Here is a 16,271-nt window from a genome sequence, read left to right on the forward strand (position 1 = left end):
TGTATACTGATCCTTCTATGTACTGGTATCAGACCACCATGTTATCAGTGCTGTATACTGATCCTTCTATGTACTGGTATCGGACACCATGTTATCAGTGCTGTATACTGATCCTTCTATGTACTGGTATCAGACACCATGTTCTCAGTGCTGTATACTGATCCTTCTATGAGCGCTGGTATCGGACACCACGTTATCAGTGTTGTATACTGATCCTTCTATGTACTGGTATCAGACCACCATGTTATCAGTGCTGTATACTGATCCTTCTATGTACTGGTATCGGACACCATGTTATCAGTGCTGTATACTGATCCTTCTATGTACTGGTATCAGACAACTATGTTATCAGTGCTGTATACTGATCCTTCTATGAGTGCTGGTATCGGACACCACGTTATCAGTGTTGTATACTGATCCTTCTATGTACTGGTATCAGACCACCATGTTATCAGCGCTGTATACTGATCCTTCTATGTACTGGTATCGGACACCATGTTATCAGTGCTGTATACTGATCCTTCTATGTACTGGTATTAGACAACTATGTTATCAGTGCTGTATACTGATCCTTCTATGAGTGCTGGTATCGGACACCACGTTATCAGTGTTGTATACTGATCCTTCTATGTACTGGTATCGGACACCCTATTATCAGTGCTGTGTACTGATCCTTCTATGAGCGCTGATAATGAAGCTGGAGAGCAGGATGGCTGTTTCTCCTGTGACAGGAGTGGGTCTCGGGGCCCATGTCCATCCTGCAATTACACATGCGCCATCTCACTACAAAGTAAGAAGAGGATACCCACTATAGACAAATAGCGGATATGTGCTGATCACGTGTGACCTGAAGGAACCACAGGACGTGTCTTTGGGCAACCAGGTAGGCAAAAGTCTGTGACACATCGGTTTTCAAGGCCTGATGTCTGGATCAGTGAGTACTTTTGGTAGTTGATGACATTTGACAACTTTATTTATTTTAGGATTTAAAAGGGCTGTCCACTACTTGGACAACCCTTTCTCATTCCGCATGTTTGGCCCTGTTAAAATAAAAGAACGCATAATCATTTCCGAGGCCAACGCTGTTCCAGCATTGTCGGAACTCACCTTCCTGGGACTCACGTGAGGTTGTTGTGACACGTGAGAATCCAAGGAACTTAGAAGCTAAATGCATTTGTTAGGCAACATTCCATGACTTTCTTAATCTGTGGCGTGAAACAAACTCCTAACAATACAACAGCTCATGACAGGCTTCCATGGTTGGCCATAGCTCGTGAAAAGAGAATGTCAATTTTGTCAAACGTTCTTTTTTTTTTTTTAATATAAATGTTTGGACAATGATGAAAAGCTTATTTAGAAAACTAAAAGGTATATTTTGTTTTTTAATATTTAACTCATTTTTATCTTCAGATTACAAGTATCTTAGCACAACACTTACGCAACATAAATACAGCAGCCCCCTAGGTCTTTGGAGACTACAAGTCAGTACCCAACACTATCTCCAATACTGTGGCCATATCCACTGTGAATTGGACATGCCCCATTTGATGTCCAGTTGAGCAATACACTAATTGTAGCCCAGTGCTGTGTAGTGGCCTTCAAATTCCCTCTGTAACCAGTGATTACCGTCATCTGAGCAGAGCAGTTATGTCATTGCGGTGCTCAGATCACAGGTATAAAAACAGTGAGTACTTATCAGTTCTAGGCACCAGCCGTTTCAGCCAGCCGTGAATACTCATCACTAATGAAATAGCCACCGCAATGCTGGTTTCCGTTGCTAATAAGCAATCAACATTTATTGCTGTGATCTGAGCACTGCAATGACATGATGGTTCTGCTCAGATCACAGTAGCTCTCAGGAGTTTCTCTCATCACACACAGTTGTGTGATCCCGGCCAAAGTCACTGCTGCATTACACCGCAGTGCAATACTTATGAAATGCCTTACGGACCCGAGCCGGGGCGTTGTCCCAGCCATCCATCATCGCTTGGGCCACCTCATTCCATAGTCGCCGGATCGTCACGTTGTCCGAGTGCTGCGAAACCCGGGTGTCCCACAACAGGACTCGCTCATGGACCAGGGAGATGAGAATATCATTTTCAATGAGGTCCTCATCCCGTTCTGGAACCTAGAAAATAAAGAAATACATTAATGTTTGAGACATTAACATAAGGAAAATAAAGGAAACAACAGACAGAAAACAGGCAAGAATAATTAAAGTCAAGAAAAAAAAAAAAAGGAGTCAAGAACAAAAAGGTAAAGAAAGAGCAAAGTGAAGAAATGAACAGTCAAGAATAGTACAGTCAGGATACAATAAACAGAGTCCAATCAGTCAGGTATACTTACACACCGCCTTGCCACCCGAACATGTCCATGCTGCTCCTGCTCGGCCTCTGCTGCAGTTGAAGAACTGTTCTGGAAAAGAAAAAAATAATTGTCACGGGTAGATGTGACAGAGAATACTTACCGATCTGAAGAGGTGAGTACTCACCTCACTTTCGTGTCCGCCATGCTCAGGGGGGCGAAGACGCTCCTCGGAAGAAGACGACGAAGACATTCTGATGAATGCAGCAAGAAAAAAAGAGACAGAAATTATTAGTACATATAAAGAGAGAGAAAAGAAAAGATAGACATTGGCTTTGATACTCGCATTGTCCAAAGTGTAGATTCCTCCCAGGTCCTTTCCAGCATCTGATCTTCTTCCCAGTCTGAAGAGTTATGGACTGCCAATGCCCACTCCCTCCTTTTATCAGTTAAACGCATGCGTTCTCATTGATTGAAATGCGTTTTTTCGACGCATTTCTTCTGCAAACTACCGCATACATTTCTAGGCGGCAAATTCACGCCTGTGAAATTGCAACATGTTGCGTTTACCGTGCCAAGCCGCAGACGCATGCGTCGCCAAACGTGGCAGAAAGCATCCAATCGCATGTACCTGCGTCCCTAATGTTTAAAGATAGGAAAAGACAACGCATGCGGGAGTATGCGGCATAAACGCTGCGGACACAACCGCAAATGTGAAACCAGCCTAAGAGGCTCCATGAATCTATAAAGTATGAGGCTGCAGACTGTACCCATATAGATCATACACCTCATTCTCATCATTTACTAGGATTAACTATGCTGCAAGTAGCTGCAGCACCTGAGACTACTGACTGTACACATAGTGGGACTATTGCTTCCAGAGCTGCAGGGGTTAAGGTAATTGCTCTGGAGAAACCCTCCTCTCCACTTGTGTGAAGAAACTGTTTCACTTTCAGTTCCCGCTCTTTCCCACCACAATGGCATCTGCTGAGCTGAGGGATGAGCTGAACTGCTCCATCTGCCTGAGCCTCTATACAGATCCCGTATCCCTGAGATGTGGACACAACTTCTGCCGCTCGTGTATTGTGAGTGTGCTGGATGCACAGGAGGCGGCTGGAGGGTATTCCTGTCCTGACTGCAGAGCACAATATCCAGAGCGTCCGGACCTGGAGAAGAACCGAAAGCTGAGGAACATAGTGGAGCGTTTCTCATCTACTCAGCCTGATATGGAGGAGACCAGGATCTTCTGTACTTACTGTGATTCTCCTGCCCCGGCTGTGAAATCCTGTGTTCATTGTGAGGCGTCTTTTTGCGAAAAGCACCTAAGCAGACACAGTAAGTCACCAGAACATACCTTAGTTGACCCCACTGATACTCTGGAGGAAAGAAAATGCTCCACACACAAGGAGGTGCTGAAATACTACTGTCCTATAGACGCCGCCTGTATCTGTGTGTCCTGCTGTTTGGCCGGAGACCACAAGGGACACGACATGGAGCTACTGGATGTGGCCTATGAGAAGAAGATAAAGGAAATTAAGTGTGTCTTTGAGACAATGAAATCCAAAAGAGAAGAAGTTGAAGAAAGAGTCCAGAATCTGAAGGATCACAGGACAGAACGGGCAGAAATCAGCCGGACTCAGTGACAGAGTTGCTCTCCTGTTTACTGATCTCAGGAAGAAGCTGGATGATCTAGAAAAGAGAATCCAGGGAGAGATTTCCAGACAGAAGAATCAGGTCTCACGTTCAGTCTCTCACCTGGTCAAACAGGTGGATCTTCAAGTGGACAAACTGACCAAGGACATGAATCATCTTGCAGGATTATGTAATATCACTGATCCACTGACCTTTCTACAAGACGTAAATGCCGGTGACATCAGTGACGGGAGCTGTGAGGTCATCGGTGATGTAAGAGATCCTCCATGTGTGGATGAAGGCCTAGTCTCACAGATATTACACAGAGGACTGGGGAACTTTGCTGATGATCTGATTGATATGAAGATAAAGACACCGTTCTCATTGATGGAGAAATCAGACATATTACTGGATATAGACACGGCCCATAATAACATTGTTATATCTCAGGATCTCAGATCTGCTTCTTATTCCGCTACATCACAGAACAGACCTGATGGGCCCAAGAGGTTCAAATCTCGCCAGGTGCTAAGTTCCCGCAGCTTCTCCTCTGGGAGACATTACTGGGAGGTGGACGTGAGTCAGGCAGAGAAATGGATTATTGGAGTGGCCGAAGAAAGTCTGGAGAGGAAGGTGAACGGAAATGACTTTTACATTGGTTATAATGAGAAATCCTGGGGTTTGATGTTCATTAAAACTTTTGGGTGTAGTCATAACAATATATATACAGAACTGGCATCAGATTCTCCTGTGCAGGTTGTGGGGATCTATCTGGATTATGAGGCCGGGCGTCTGTCCTTCTATCAGGTGTGTGACCCCATCAGACACTTACACACCTTCTCCGAGCCACTCTATGCCGCCTTATATTTATATGAAGGTTCCATAATCAGAATAATGGAATAATTACATAAAGGTGGCCTCTGTAAAGCCATAAAATTAATCTCAACCTTCCATCGTCCTTACATATTCGGATTCAAAACTCTGTGCTACTTAAGTTTTTTTCTGTATAGTGCTTCAATCTTTTTTTGTCATAATTATACAATTCTACAGATCATCTCTATAGACATAATTTTAAGAGATAGCGTATTACCCGTGGCCACCAGTAGAGGGAGCACAGTGCTGTATACGTGGAATGCAAAGAGCGCCCCCAAGTGGTGGCTGCAGGTAACGAGCATCCAAGTAATTGATGTATTCATGATCCAGACATGATCTGAGTTTTGTCTCCTCCCAAGAGGTTTATCCAGAATTATCCGACATATTACTCTAAGGGCTTGTTTCCATTTGCGAGAAACACGTCCGTGTCTCGCATGTGGAAACCAAGCTCTGGCGCCGGCACTTTGGAGCGGAGCGTGCAGCTCCATGTGTTCCTATGCGGCCGCACGCTCTGCTCCGGAGTGCAGACACCAGAGCTTGGTTTCTACATGCGAGACACGGACGTGATTCTCGCATGTGGAAACAAGCCCTAAGGTATACATCAGAGTTTCGTTATTTCCTTTTTTTTTGTGGATTTTCCTATTGAAGTTCTATAAATCATTTCTAGAGATAGATCACGAGTCTAATACGCACATAATTTGTCATCCAAGCTATTCATCGTGTGGTTACATCAATCCTTAAAACGTGTCTATCTTCACAACCAACTATTAGTTATTGTTCCAAAATATCTAAAAAAAGATGGTGATTTAAAAATAAAAACAAAAACTATTGTTTTGTGTATACAACCTTTGTATAGATCTATGTGTCTCCATGGTAACAGACAACACATTCCGCCAGTGTAGTCAGATCCTGCAATCACATTTCCTTTCATATTTAATGCTCAGTAAATTATCCCATGAGGATAGAAATAAGTAGGAGGCAGAAGGAAACAGGAGTGCAGGATCCGACCACCCAAGATTTGTGGTCTGTTACCATGGAAACATATATAAACATAGGTCTGTTACCATGCAAATGTATAGCTGTATGTGAAAAAAATAATTAAGACCTATTGTAAAGTTGTTTAAATTTGTACTTTAGATGCATTCGGTTAATAACATTATTTTTTTTGTGAAGTTGGAAATAGGGTTTAACATTTAATATTTAAAATCCAGAAAATGTGCTAATCCGGCACTTGTTTCAGGCATAAACCGAGAATAACAAAATAAGAAGCAGAAACAATGTGGATAAAATAAAAAAAAATAATCCAGAAGAATGTTATAGATTTCTCTTTTCGATGTCTAATAATTCAGAATCCATGACCCGATGCTGAATTATATGTATGTTACTGTCTGTGTCAGGCTGCTGGGTTACAGGTGGGGGCTTCATCCTGACTTTACAGATACGGATTTTGTATTATTCCATTGTTACTTTCTTGTTCACTTCTAATAAAATAATCATTCTGAAATTGTCGGCCATTTTCTGGAGACGAATTTGTGCTGTCTACCTGAGTGCTCTTAAAAAAAGTGACACAAAAAAAGGGGAACTAGGACGCTGGTCTCCTGAACCCTCTCCAGCAGGAGCAGCGTCCCCCCAACTACAGAAAAGTAGAAAGGATTTACAATTACTGGAAGAATTTTTACTATCTAAGAATAAGGCCGGGATAAAGTATTTTGCTGTCCTAGGCAGATGAAGCCAATGGTGCCCCCCCCCCCCCCCCCAAAGGAATGGGTCGTAGACTAAGGTAACAGGACCCCTAATGCACCTCCCCCCTTCCCCACCGATGGGTCAGGGAGTGTAATATCAGAGTCAGAATACAGAATCAATCATTTTTTCTGGCCTTTTACACAATACAGAAAAAAATAGAGATTTATCTCTGGCGTCTTATATTTTAAATGTAGAACCCAAGGATAGTTATGGAAACTAATAAGGCGTAACTATAATTTCAATTAAGGTGTCCAGCATTTGGCAGATGCCCTCATGGGAAATAAACAGACCCTCATTATAGATAAACTAATGGTTTTTGTGTCCGTCTTGTGACAAATACAGCGTGCACAAAACTGATGGCGGTTCTGGTGATGTATTCTGGTGATGTATTCATGTAGTGATGGTTATTTTGGTGCTGTATTCTTGTAGTGATGATCGGTGAATGGCGCATGCGCCGTGATGAGCAGATTCCCGCAGGTGCGCACTGAGACTGTGTGTACTACAAAGCTTCACTGACTAGGCGGCCGGAGCCACTAGTCACGGCTCACGCGTGGGGAGCTGCTCGTCACGGCGCAAGTGCAGCTCCCAGATCAACACGGCGCAAGCGCGGCTCCATGATACATTATGCAAGCGCAGGATTTTCAAATCGCATTTTAGTGACGTTGGCGCAACCCTGAGAGCATCATGCAAATCGCGTTGGCTGTGACAACCGTGACTGAACCCAATGAAGCACACCCCTATGACTAAATGAGCAGGTACATTATAACTATATAAAGTGCTTTTTGCACATGATTACAGCGCTGTTTTTAATGAAAAAAAAGTGTTAGTGATGCACATTGGGGACCGTTTACATGCTACAAAGGACATGACAGGTTCCCTTTAAAGTGCGTACATCAGGGGTGTACTGTCTTTCAGTGCCTGTGTAACTGGAGTCTACAATCACAGAGGGTACCGGTGTTATGGAAGACTTCCTGCCTGGGTTCCGGTTCCCAAGACTTTTCCTGCATCCCTAAACGACTATCGCCCTGTAGCCTTTACATTGCATGTTATGAAGCCCTTGGGAAGATTAGTGCTTGCTTGAGTCGAGGGTGAGGGGTTTGCTGTCCCCCTACAGTTTGCTCACCAGCTTAGATTGGGGGTGGCCGATGCTGTTATGTCTCCGTTACATACAGTACCTTAATTTATGGACAATGATGGAACCACTGTGCGCCCAATGTTCTTTGACTTCTCCAGTGCGTTCAATACCTTCTTACTATGCAAAAAGATGACTGATATGGAGGAGGAGGAGGGGATGAGAAATCAGACAACCTGTCAGAGCGGCCAGTATGTACAGCTGGGACCGGGGGTCTCTTGCAGATTATTGAGCAGTGTAGCTGCCCCTCAGGGAACGGTGCTGTCGCCTTTTCTATTCATGTTGTATACCGCAGATTTTCAGTATAAATCTTATTTTTGCCAAAATTCTCTGATGACTCCATGCTAGTCAGATGTATTAGGGCGGCCTTGGTGAGGAGGAATATAGGAGGGTGGTGTCGGAATTTGTGGATTGGTGCCAGGCAAACTATTTACCCCTAAACATAAAACTAGGGAGCTGGTGGTGAACTATAGTGGGAGAAAGATGGAAGGTTCACCTGTCACAACTGCTGGTCAGGAACTGGAGCAGGTCGAGAGGCACAAATAATTGGGGGTCCACTTGGACAGTAAACTGGACTGGAGGTGCCATATGGAGCGGATTTACAAGAAGGGGATGAAAAATCTGTACTTCCTACGGAAATTAAGATTGTTTAATGTGTACAGCAAAATGCTGGAAATGTTCTACCAGTCCAGAGCAGCAAGTGGCATCTTTTTCACAATAATTTGCTGGGGAAGTAGTATGCGGTTTAACGTGTGGGGGAGATTTGAGGACACAAAATGAAGAGCAAAGGGGGAAATGGGGGGCATATATGAGGAAACAGTACAGGGGAATGGGGGGTATGTATGAGGAAACAGTACAGGGAATGGGGGGCATGGATGAGGAAACAGTACGGGGAATGGGGGCATGTATTAGGAAACAGTACAGGGGAATGGGGGGCATGTATGAGGAAACAGTACAGGGAATGGGGGGCATGTATGAGGAAACAGTACAGGGAATGGGGGGCATGTATGAGGAAACAGTACAGGGAATGGGGGGCATGTATAAGGAAACAGTACGGGGGAATGAGGGCTATGTATTAGGAAACAGTATGGGGAATGGGGGCATGTATTAGGAAACAGTACAGGGGAATGGGGGGCATGTATGAGGAAACAGTACGGGGAATGGGGGCATGTATTAGGAAACAGTACGGGGAATGGGGGCATGTATTAGGAAACAGTACGGGGAATGGGGGCATGTATGAGAAAACAGTACAGGGAATGGGGGCATGTATGAGGAAACAGTACGGGGAATGGGGGCATGTATGAGGAAACAGTACGGGGAATGGGGGCATGTATGAGAAAACAGTACAGGGAATGGGGCCATGTATGAGGAAACAGTACAGGGAATGGGGGGCATGTATGAGGAAACAGTACAGGGAATGGGGGCATGTATGAGGAAACAGTACGGGGAATGGGGGCATGTATGAGAAAACAGTACAGGGAATGGGGGGCATGTATGAGGAAACAGTACGGGGAATGGGGGCATGTATGAGGAAACAGTACGGGGAATGGGGGCATGTATGAGAAAACAGTACAGGGAATGGGGCCATGTATGAGGAAACAGTACAGGGAATGGGGGCATGTATGAGGAAATAGTACAGGGAATGGGGGGCATATATGAGGAAACAGTACGGGGGAATGAGGGCTATGTATGAGGAAACAGTACAGGGAATGGGGGGCATGTATGAGGAAACAGTACAGGGAATGGGGGCATGTATGAGGAAACAGTACGGGGAATGGGGGCATGTATGAGGAAACAGTACGGGGAATGGGGGCATGTATGAGAAAACAGTACAGGGAATGGGGGGCATGTATGAGGAAACAGTTCGGGGAATGGGGGCATGTATGAGGAAACAGTACGGGGAATGGGGGCATGTATGAGGAAACAGTACAAGGAATGGGGGGTATGTATGAGGAAACAGTACAGGGAATGGGGGGCATGTATGAGGAAACGGTACAGGGGAATGGGGGGCATGTATGAGGAAACGGTACAGGGAATGGGGGGCATGTATGAGGAAACGGTACAGGGAATGGGGGCATGTATGAGGAAACGGTACGGGGGAATGGGGGGCATGTATGAGGAAACAGTACAGGGAATGGGGGGGCATGTATGAGGAAACAGTACAGGGGAATGGGGGCATGTATGAGGAAATGGTACTGGGGAATGGGGCATGTACAAGGAAACTGTATGGGGGGATGGGTGCAGACAGTATGAGGAGTGAACGGTTGAATGTATGCGGACACAGTATGAGTAGTGATGTGAAAAATGTATGTTGACAGTTCGGGGAGTGAGGATGATGGCATGTGTGCAGACACAGTATGAGGAGACAGGTGAGCAGGCAGTATAGAAAGTGAGGGGGTAAATATATGAGGAGACGGATAAGGATAAGGGTATGTGCACACGTTGCAGATTTGTGTGCGGGTTTTTCCGCGCAGAATCTGAAAAAGTCTGTCGCCTCCCATCTTCGTACCATGGCGTCCTCTTCTTTTCTTCCTGCCGCGGCTCCGGCGCAGGCGTACTTTGTCGGCCCTGTTGAGGGCAAAGTACTGCAGTGCGCAGGCGCCGGGAAAGGTCAGAGAATTTTGGGGTGACAGATTCCCTTTAAAAGGCCCATAACTCATAACTCTAGGACTGTAGGGTGGATTAAAGAAAAACAAACAAAAATGGAATACTCAATCAACTGGAATAAAAGAAGCTAAATTCTCTAACAGAGGCGTGTAAGTGGTAGAATAGAATAATGTGATTGTTTCTGTCACACTTGGCCTGCCACCTGGTGCCAGAATCAATTGGTGCCGATAGGTTGCCATGTAGGTGGGGGCCCTATTGTGGTCACCATCTTTGTACTCCCAAGAAGCTTGGCCAGAGGCTTCATAAAAAGCCATCACTTCTGTGTTATGGCAGTATATTGAAAAAGTGATTATTTGTGGAAGAGGACAATCCTCCATTCCAGCCTCCATTGCTGTTTTGCTCTGCATCATGATGCCTTTGAGAGTAGTGACGTGAGGACAAGGAGGATCAGGATAAGGACAGCCATTTTGTGTGTTTTCTCTCACTAGAGGAAATGGCAGAAACATGTCTACAGCCTCAGGGAGTATAATAAAGGGGCTGTCATCTGACAGAATGTGGCATCACCATGCATTAGTGTAGTTTCATCTACCTCATGTACAGAGGAAAATTTTACCTCAGACACTGTGCTCCTCCGCCATTCACCTCATGTATCTGCCTCACTCACTGCTCCTGTATTCAGATTACAAACATGGCCGACACCTCATACAGCAATGGTATTTTATGCTACATTTATGTCTGCAGCTTCCTCATGAAACCTGGTGTGACGGGGACTGTGTGTCAGGAAAAGCATGATAAGGACAGCCATTTTGTTCAATTTCTCTCACAAGAAAAAATAGCTGAAATATGTGTATCGCCTCAGGGAGTATAATACAGGGGATATCACCTCCCAGAACATGGCAACATTCATTTCGCTCACCATGTATTAGTATAGTGTCTTCTACCTCACATAAAGACGGTAGTTTTACCTCAGACATTGTGTGTGTCCTGCCATTTACCTCATGTGTCTCCCTTGCTGCTCCTGTGTATTCCCTGAAGACATGGCTGTCACCACACACAGGTATTATATTCTACATGTATTGTCTGCAGCTTCCTTGGAGAAGTGTGTGACAGGAGGAGCAAGATAAGGTGAGACATTTTGTGTAGATAGATAACACTTCTTACTTTGTTCAATATGGTGGAGCTGAGAGGAAACATGAAGTATAGACACTGGCACGAGAAGAACAGCCTTGATGCTGCCATCCATAGGTTGTTTGTCCTCCTTGTACATGGCCTCAATGCTATATACCATGTTATCAGTGCTGTATACTGATCCTTCTATGTACTGGTATCAGACACCATGTATCAGTGCTGTATACTGATCCTTCTATGTACTGGTATCAGACACCATGTTATCAGTGCTGTATACTGATCCTTCTATGTACTGGTATCAGACCACCATGTTATCAGTGCTGTATACTGATCCTTCTATGTACTGGTATCAGACCACCATGTTATCAGTGCTGTATACTGATCCTTCTATGTACTGGTATCAGACACCATGTTATCAGTGCTGTATACTGATCCTTCTATGTACTGGTATCAGACACCATGTTATCAGCACTGTATACTGATCCTTCTATGTACTGGTATCAGACACCATGTTATCAGTGCTGTATACTGATCCTTCTATGTACTGGTATCAGACACCATGTTATCAGTGCTGTATACGGATCCTTCTATGTACTGGTATCAGACACCATGTTATCAGTGCTGTATACTGATCCTTCTATGTACTGGTATCAGACACCATGTTATCAGTGCTGTATACTGATCCTTCTATGTACTGGTATCAGACACCATGTTATCAGTGCTGTATACGGATCCTTCTATGTACTGGTATCAGACACCATGTTATCAGTGCTGTATACTGATCCTTCTATGTACTGGTATCAGACCACCATGTTATCAGTGCTGTATACTGATCCTTCTATGTACTGGTATCAGACCACCATGTTATCAGTGCTGTATACTGATCCTTCTATGTACTGGTATCAGACACCATGTTATCAGTGCTGTATACTGATCCTTCTATGTACTGGTATCAGACCACCATGTTATCAGTGCTGTATACTGATCCTTCTATGTACTGGTATCAGACCACCATGTTATCAGCGCTGTATACTGATCCTTCTATGTACTGGTATCAGATACCATGTTATCAGTGCTGTATACTGATCCTTCTATGTACTGGTATCAGACACCATGTTATCAGTGCTGTATACGGATCCTTCTATGTACTGGTATCAGACACCATGTTATCAGTGCTGTATACGGATCCTTCTATGTACTGGTATCAGACACCATGTTATCAGTGCTGTATACTGATCCTTCTATGTACTGGTATCAGACCACCATGTTATCAGTGCTGTATACTGATCCTTCTATGTACTGGTATCAGACACCATGTTATCAGTGCTGTATACTGATCCTTCTATGTACTGGTATCAGACACCATGTTATCAGCGCTGTATACTGATCCTTCTATGTACTGGTATCAGACACCATGTTATCAGTGCTGTATACTGATCCTTCTATGTCAGTGATGGCGAACCTATGACACGCGTGTCAGTGCTGACACGCGTAGTCATTTTCAGTGACACGCCGGCCGCGGCCCCATAGAAATTGCTTCTTTCCCAGGGTCTGAAGGAGAGGAAACTCTCCTTCAGGCCCTGGGAACCATATTAATGTGTGAAATAAAGAATTAAAATAAAAAATATTGCTATACTCACCTCTCCGACGCAGCCTGGACCTCACCGAGGGAACCGGCAGCGTTGTTTGCTTAAAAATCGCGCTTTTCCTTCCTTACGTGAAGTCCCGGCTTGTGATTGGTCGCGTGCCGCCCATGTGGCCACGACGCGACCAATCACAGCAAGCCGTGACGTAATTTTAGGTCCTTCAGGATTTTAAAATCACGTTCTGGCTTGTGATTGGTCGCGTCGCGGTCACATGGGCGGCACGCGACCAATCACAAGCCGGGACTTCACGTAAGGAAGGAAAAGCGCGATTTTTAAGCAAACAACGCTGCCGGTTCCCTCGGTGAGGTCCAGGCTGCGTCGGAGAGGTGAGTATAGCAATATTTTTTATTTTAATTCTTTATTTTACACATTAATGTTGTTTCGATACCGATACCCGATACCACAAAAGTATCGGATCTCGGTATCGGAATTCCGATACAGCAAATATCGGCCGATACCCGATACTTGCGGTATCGGAATGCTCAACAATGGCATCCGATCCGATTTTTTATCGGATCGGATGCCATGCAGGAGGTCTGTGGGTCCAAACAACAGAGCTCCGGTGCAGAGCGTCTAGGCCTGGGACTTCCGGTAGGCCAGGCGCAGCTCCCGGAAGTCCCAGGCCTCTGCGTCGGATCTGTGTTGTTTGGGCGACATTGCGCTGCTCCCTGCTGCGCCAACCAGAAGTCCCAGGCTGCACTTCTGAGGCCTGAGGAGATAGCTGTCCGGAGGCCCTGTGATTGCTGTCTGCAGGCAGCAACCATCATCCAGTGAACTGTGGGGTGTCATTGGCCAATTAACTAAGATAAGTGAGGGGGAGGCTGGAAGAGGCCTGTGCTATGGGTGCCGTTTCCCGCCATTAGGAACGCCATCTTGCAGTACAGACTCAATTTCACCACCATTACTGTTTGTGGTGCATCCTTATTAACCCCTATTTCTGCTAATTGCAGGGCTAACTATAAATATTCTCTCATGGAGAAGCCACAAAATAAGAAACCAAAGTTGAGTAAAGGGAGTGGTAGTAGCAGTAGCCGACCCTTTCAAGAGTCATGGACTGAGATGTACGGCATTATAGAAAAAAATGGCAGATCATTTTGCGTTCTATGTAGTGAAACGGTAGTAAGCAGAACGTGGAATGTAAATAGACATTTTGAAACTAATCATTCCCAGCTCTTGAAAAAAAGTGAGGATGAAAGGAAGGAATACATTTCCAGGCAGCTACACCTTCATAAGAGCCAATCTAATTCCATCCTTAAATTTGTAAAAAGCTCTACAAATTTAACATCTGCAAGTCTGAGCATTGCTCACTCCATAGCTCAGCATGGAAAAGCACTCAGTGAGGGAGAATTTATTAAAGATACTCTCTTAAGATGTGCACCAGTTCTATTTCATGATATGCAGAATAAAGATGCAATTATTAAGAGAATATCTGAGTTACCACTGAGTAGAAATATCATAAAAGACCGAATAATGAGACTGAACACAAACGTACAACATCAATTAAAGAGAGACATAAGTAATTGTAAATATTTTTCGATCTCTCTTGATGAAACTACTGATGTCACATCACATGCTCAGTTGGCCATTATTGGTCGATATTCTGATGGTCTCACAATGAGAGAAGAGTTGATACAGTTAGTATCAGTGCCAACAAGTACATCAGGAAGTGAAATATGTAAGGTTGTTATGCAAACATTCTGTGACCTAAGCATTGATATTTCTAAAGTTGTGTCAGTAACGACAGATGGGGCACCAAACATGGTGGGGAAAAAAGTCGGATTTGTTAAATTGTTTACGGAAGGTATTGGACATCCGATTGTGCCTTTTCATTGCATTATCCATCAGGAGGCTTTATGTGCCAAAGCAGGATTCACTGACTTAAACGACTTAATGTCAGTTGTTACAAAAATAGTTAATTTAATAGCTGCTCGCCCCCTTCGCAAGCGAGAATTTTCTGCACTTTTACTGGAGGTTGATTCCACCTACAGTGGACTGCTGATGTACAATAATGTAAGATGGCTGAGCCGAGGCAAAGTTCTTGAGTGCTTTGTGGAGTGCTTTGAAGAAATTAAGGTATTTCTTGAGGATAAGGATCTGGGAAACTTTCCTCAGCTCTATGATTCTACGTGGGTCAACAACCTGATGTTTTTTACAGATCTCTCTGTTCATATTAATGAACTGAACTTAAAGCTACAAGGTTTTGGCAAAAGTATTGACGTTATGTTTGGATACATAAAAGCTTTTGAAAGTAAACTTAAAATTTTCAAGCGAGATGTAGAAACTAAAACTTATAAGTATTTTCCTCGAGTAACAAAGTATTTTGAGAAGGCCAGTGCAGCTGTACAAAATGAAATGGAACCCTTGCATATACAGTACCAGCATGTTTTAGACTCGTTACTTGACCAGTTCAGTGATAGATTTCATCAATTTAGAAGCCTAGAACAGACCATGAAAATAATTAAGTATCCTGATGTAGTAGTCTACAGGAGTTTGGAATTAAATGGTTTCCAGTGGATACAAATTGATGATTTGGAGATGCAACTTGCAGAATTTCAGGACAGCATCTGGGCTCAGGTGTTTGTTGACTTGAGGTCAAAGCTTGAGAATCTAGAAAGGTGCCGCTTGGAGAATCAAGAGGAGTGCCACTATGAACAGGAAATTTGAAGTGCCTGGAATAGGTTACCAGACACTTTTAGCACCCTGAAAAATATAGCAATGGCTTTACTCACTATTTTTCCCTCTACCTACTTTTGTGAGACCTTATTCTCAGCATTAAATAATATCAAAACCAACAAAAGAAACAGATTGACAGATGAACTTAGTAGCGCTTGCTTGGGCTTGAAGTGTACAAAATACCAACCTTCAATTGAACATTTAGCTAGTGAAATTCAGCAACAAAAAAGTCACTAAATTTAGTGATGGCGAATCTGTGGCAGTCCAGCTGTTGCAAAACTACAATTCCCATCATGCCTGGCCATTCCAAGCAAAAGCTTTGGCTGTGAAGACATGATGGGAATTGTAGTTTTGCAACAGCTGGAATGCCACAGGTTCGCCATCGCAAGAATTCCCCCTCCCCCTCACTTATCTTAGTTCACGGCACCCCACACAAGTTAAATAATAGCAAGAGCAAGACCAACAAAAGAAAACAACTGACAGATGAACAAAGAAGTCACTAAGCAGGTAAGTTAAATAATTATAATTATACA

At 44.1% G+C, this 16,271-nt stretch overlaps 1 protein-coding gene across 1 annotated transcript in view; it reads left to right on the plus strand.

Moving 5' to 3' along the window:
- The first annotated feature begins 3,214 nt into the window (after positions 1-3,214).
- Positions 3,215-16,271, plus strand: part of LOC143786158 (uncharacterized) — a 48,926-nt gene continuing 35,869 nt past the window's right edge. The window contains 2 exon segments of the mRNA XM_077275448.1: positions 3,215-3,925; positions 3,927-4,827. Coding sequence (XP_077131563.1) covers positions 3,282-3,925; positions 3,927-4,827 — 1,545 coding nt within the window. The 5' untranslated portion in view covers positions 3,215-3,281.

The sequence above is a fragment of the Ranitomeya variabilis genome, chromosome 7, assembly GCF_051348905.1.
Source record: "Ranitomeya variabilis isolate aRanVar5 chromosome 7, aRanVar5.hap1, whole genome shotgun sequence".
In the NCBI taxonomy this organism is placed as follows: domain Eukaryota; kingdom Metazoa; phylum Chordata; class Amphibia; order Anura; family Dendrobatidae; genus Ranitomeya; species Ranitomeya variabilis.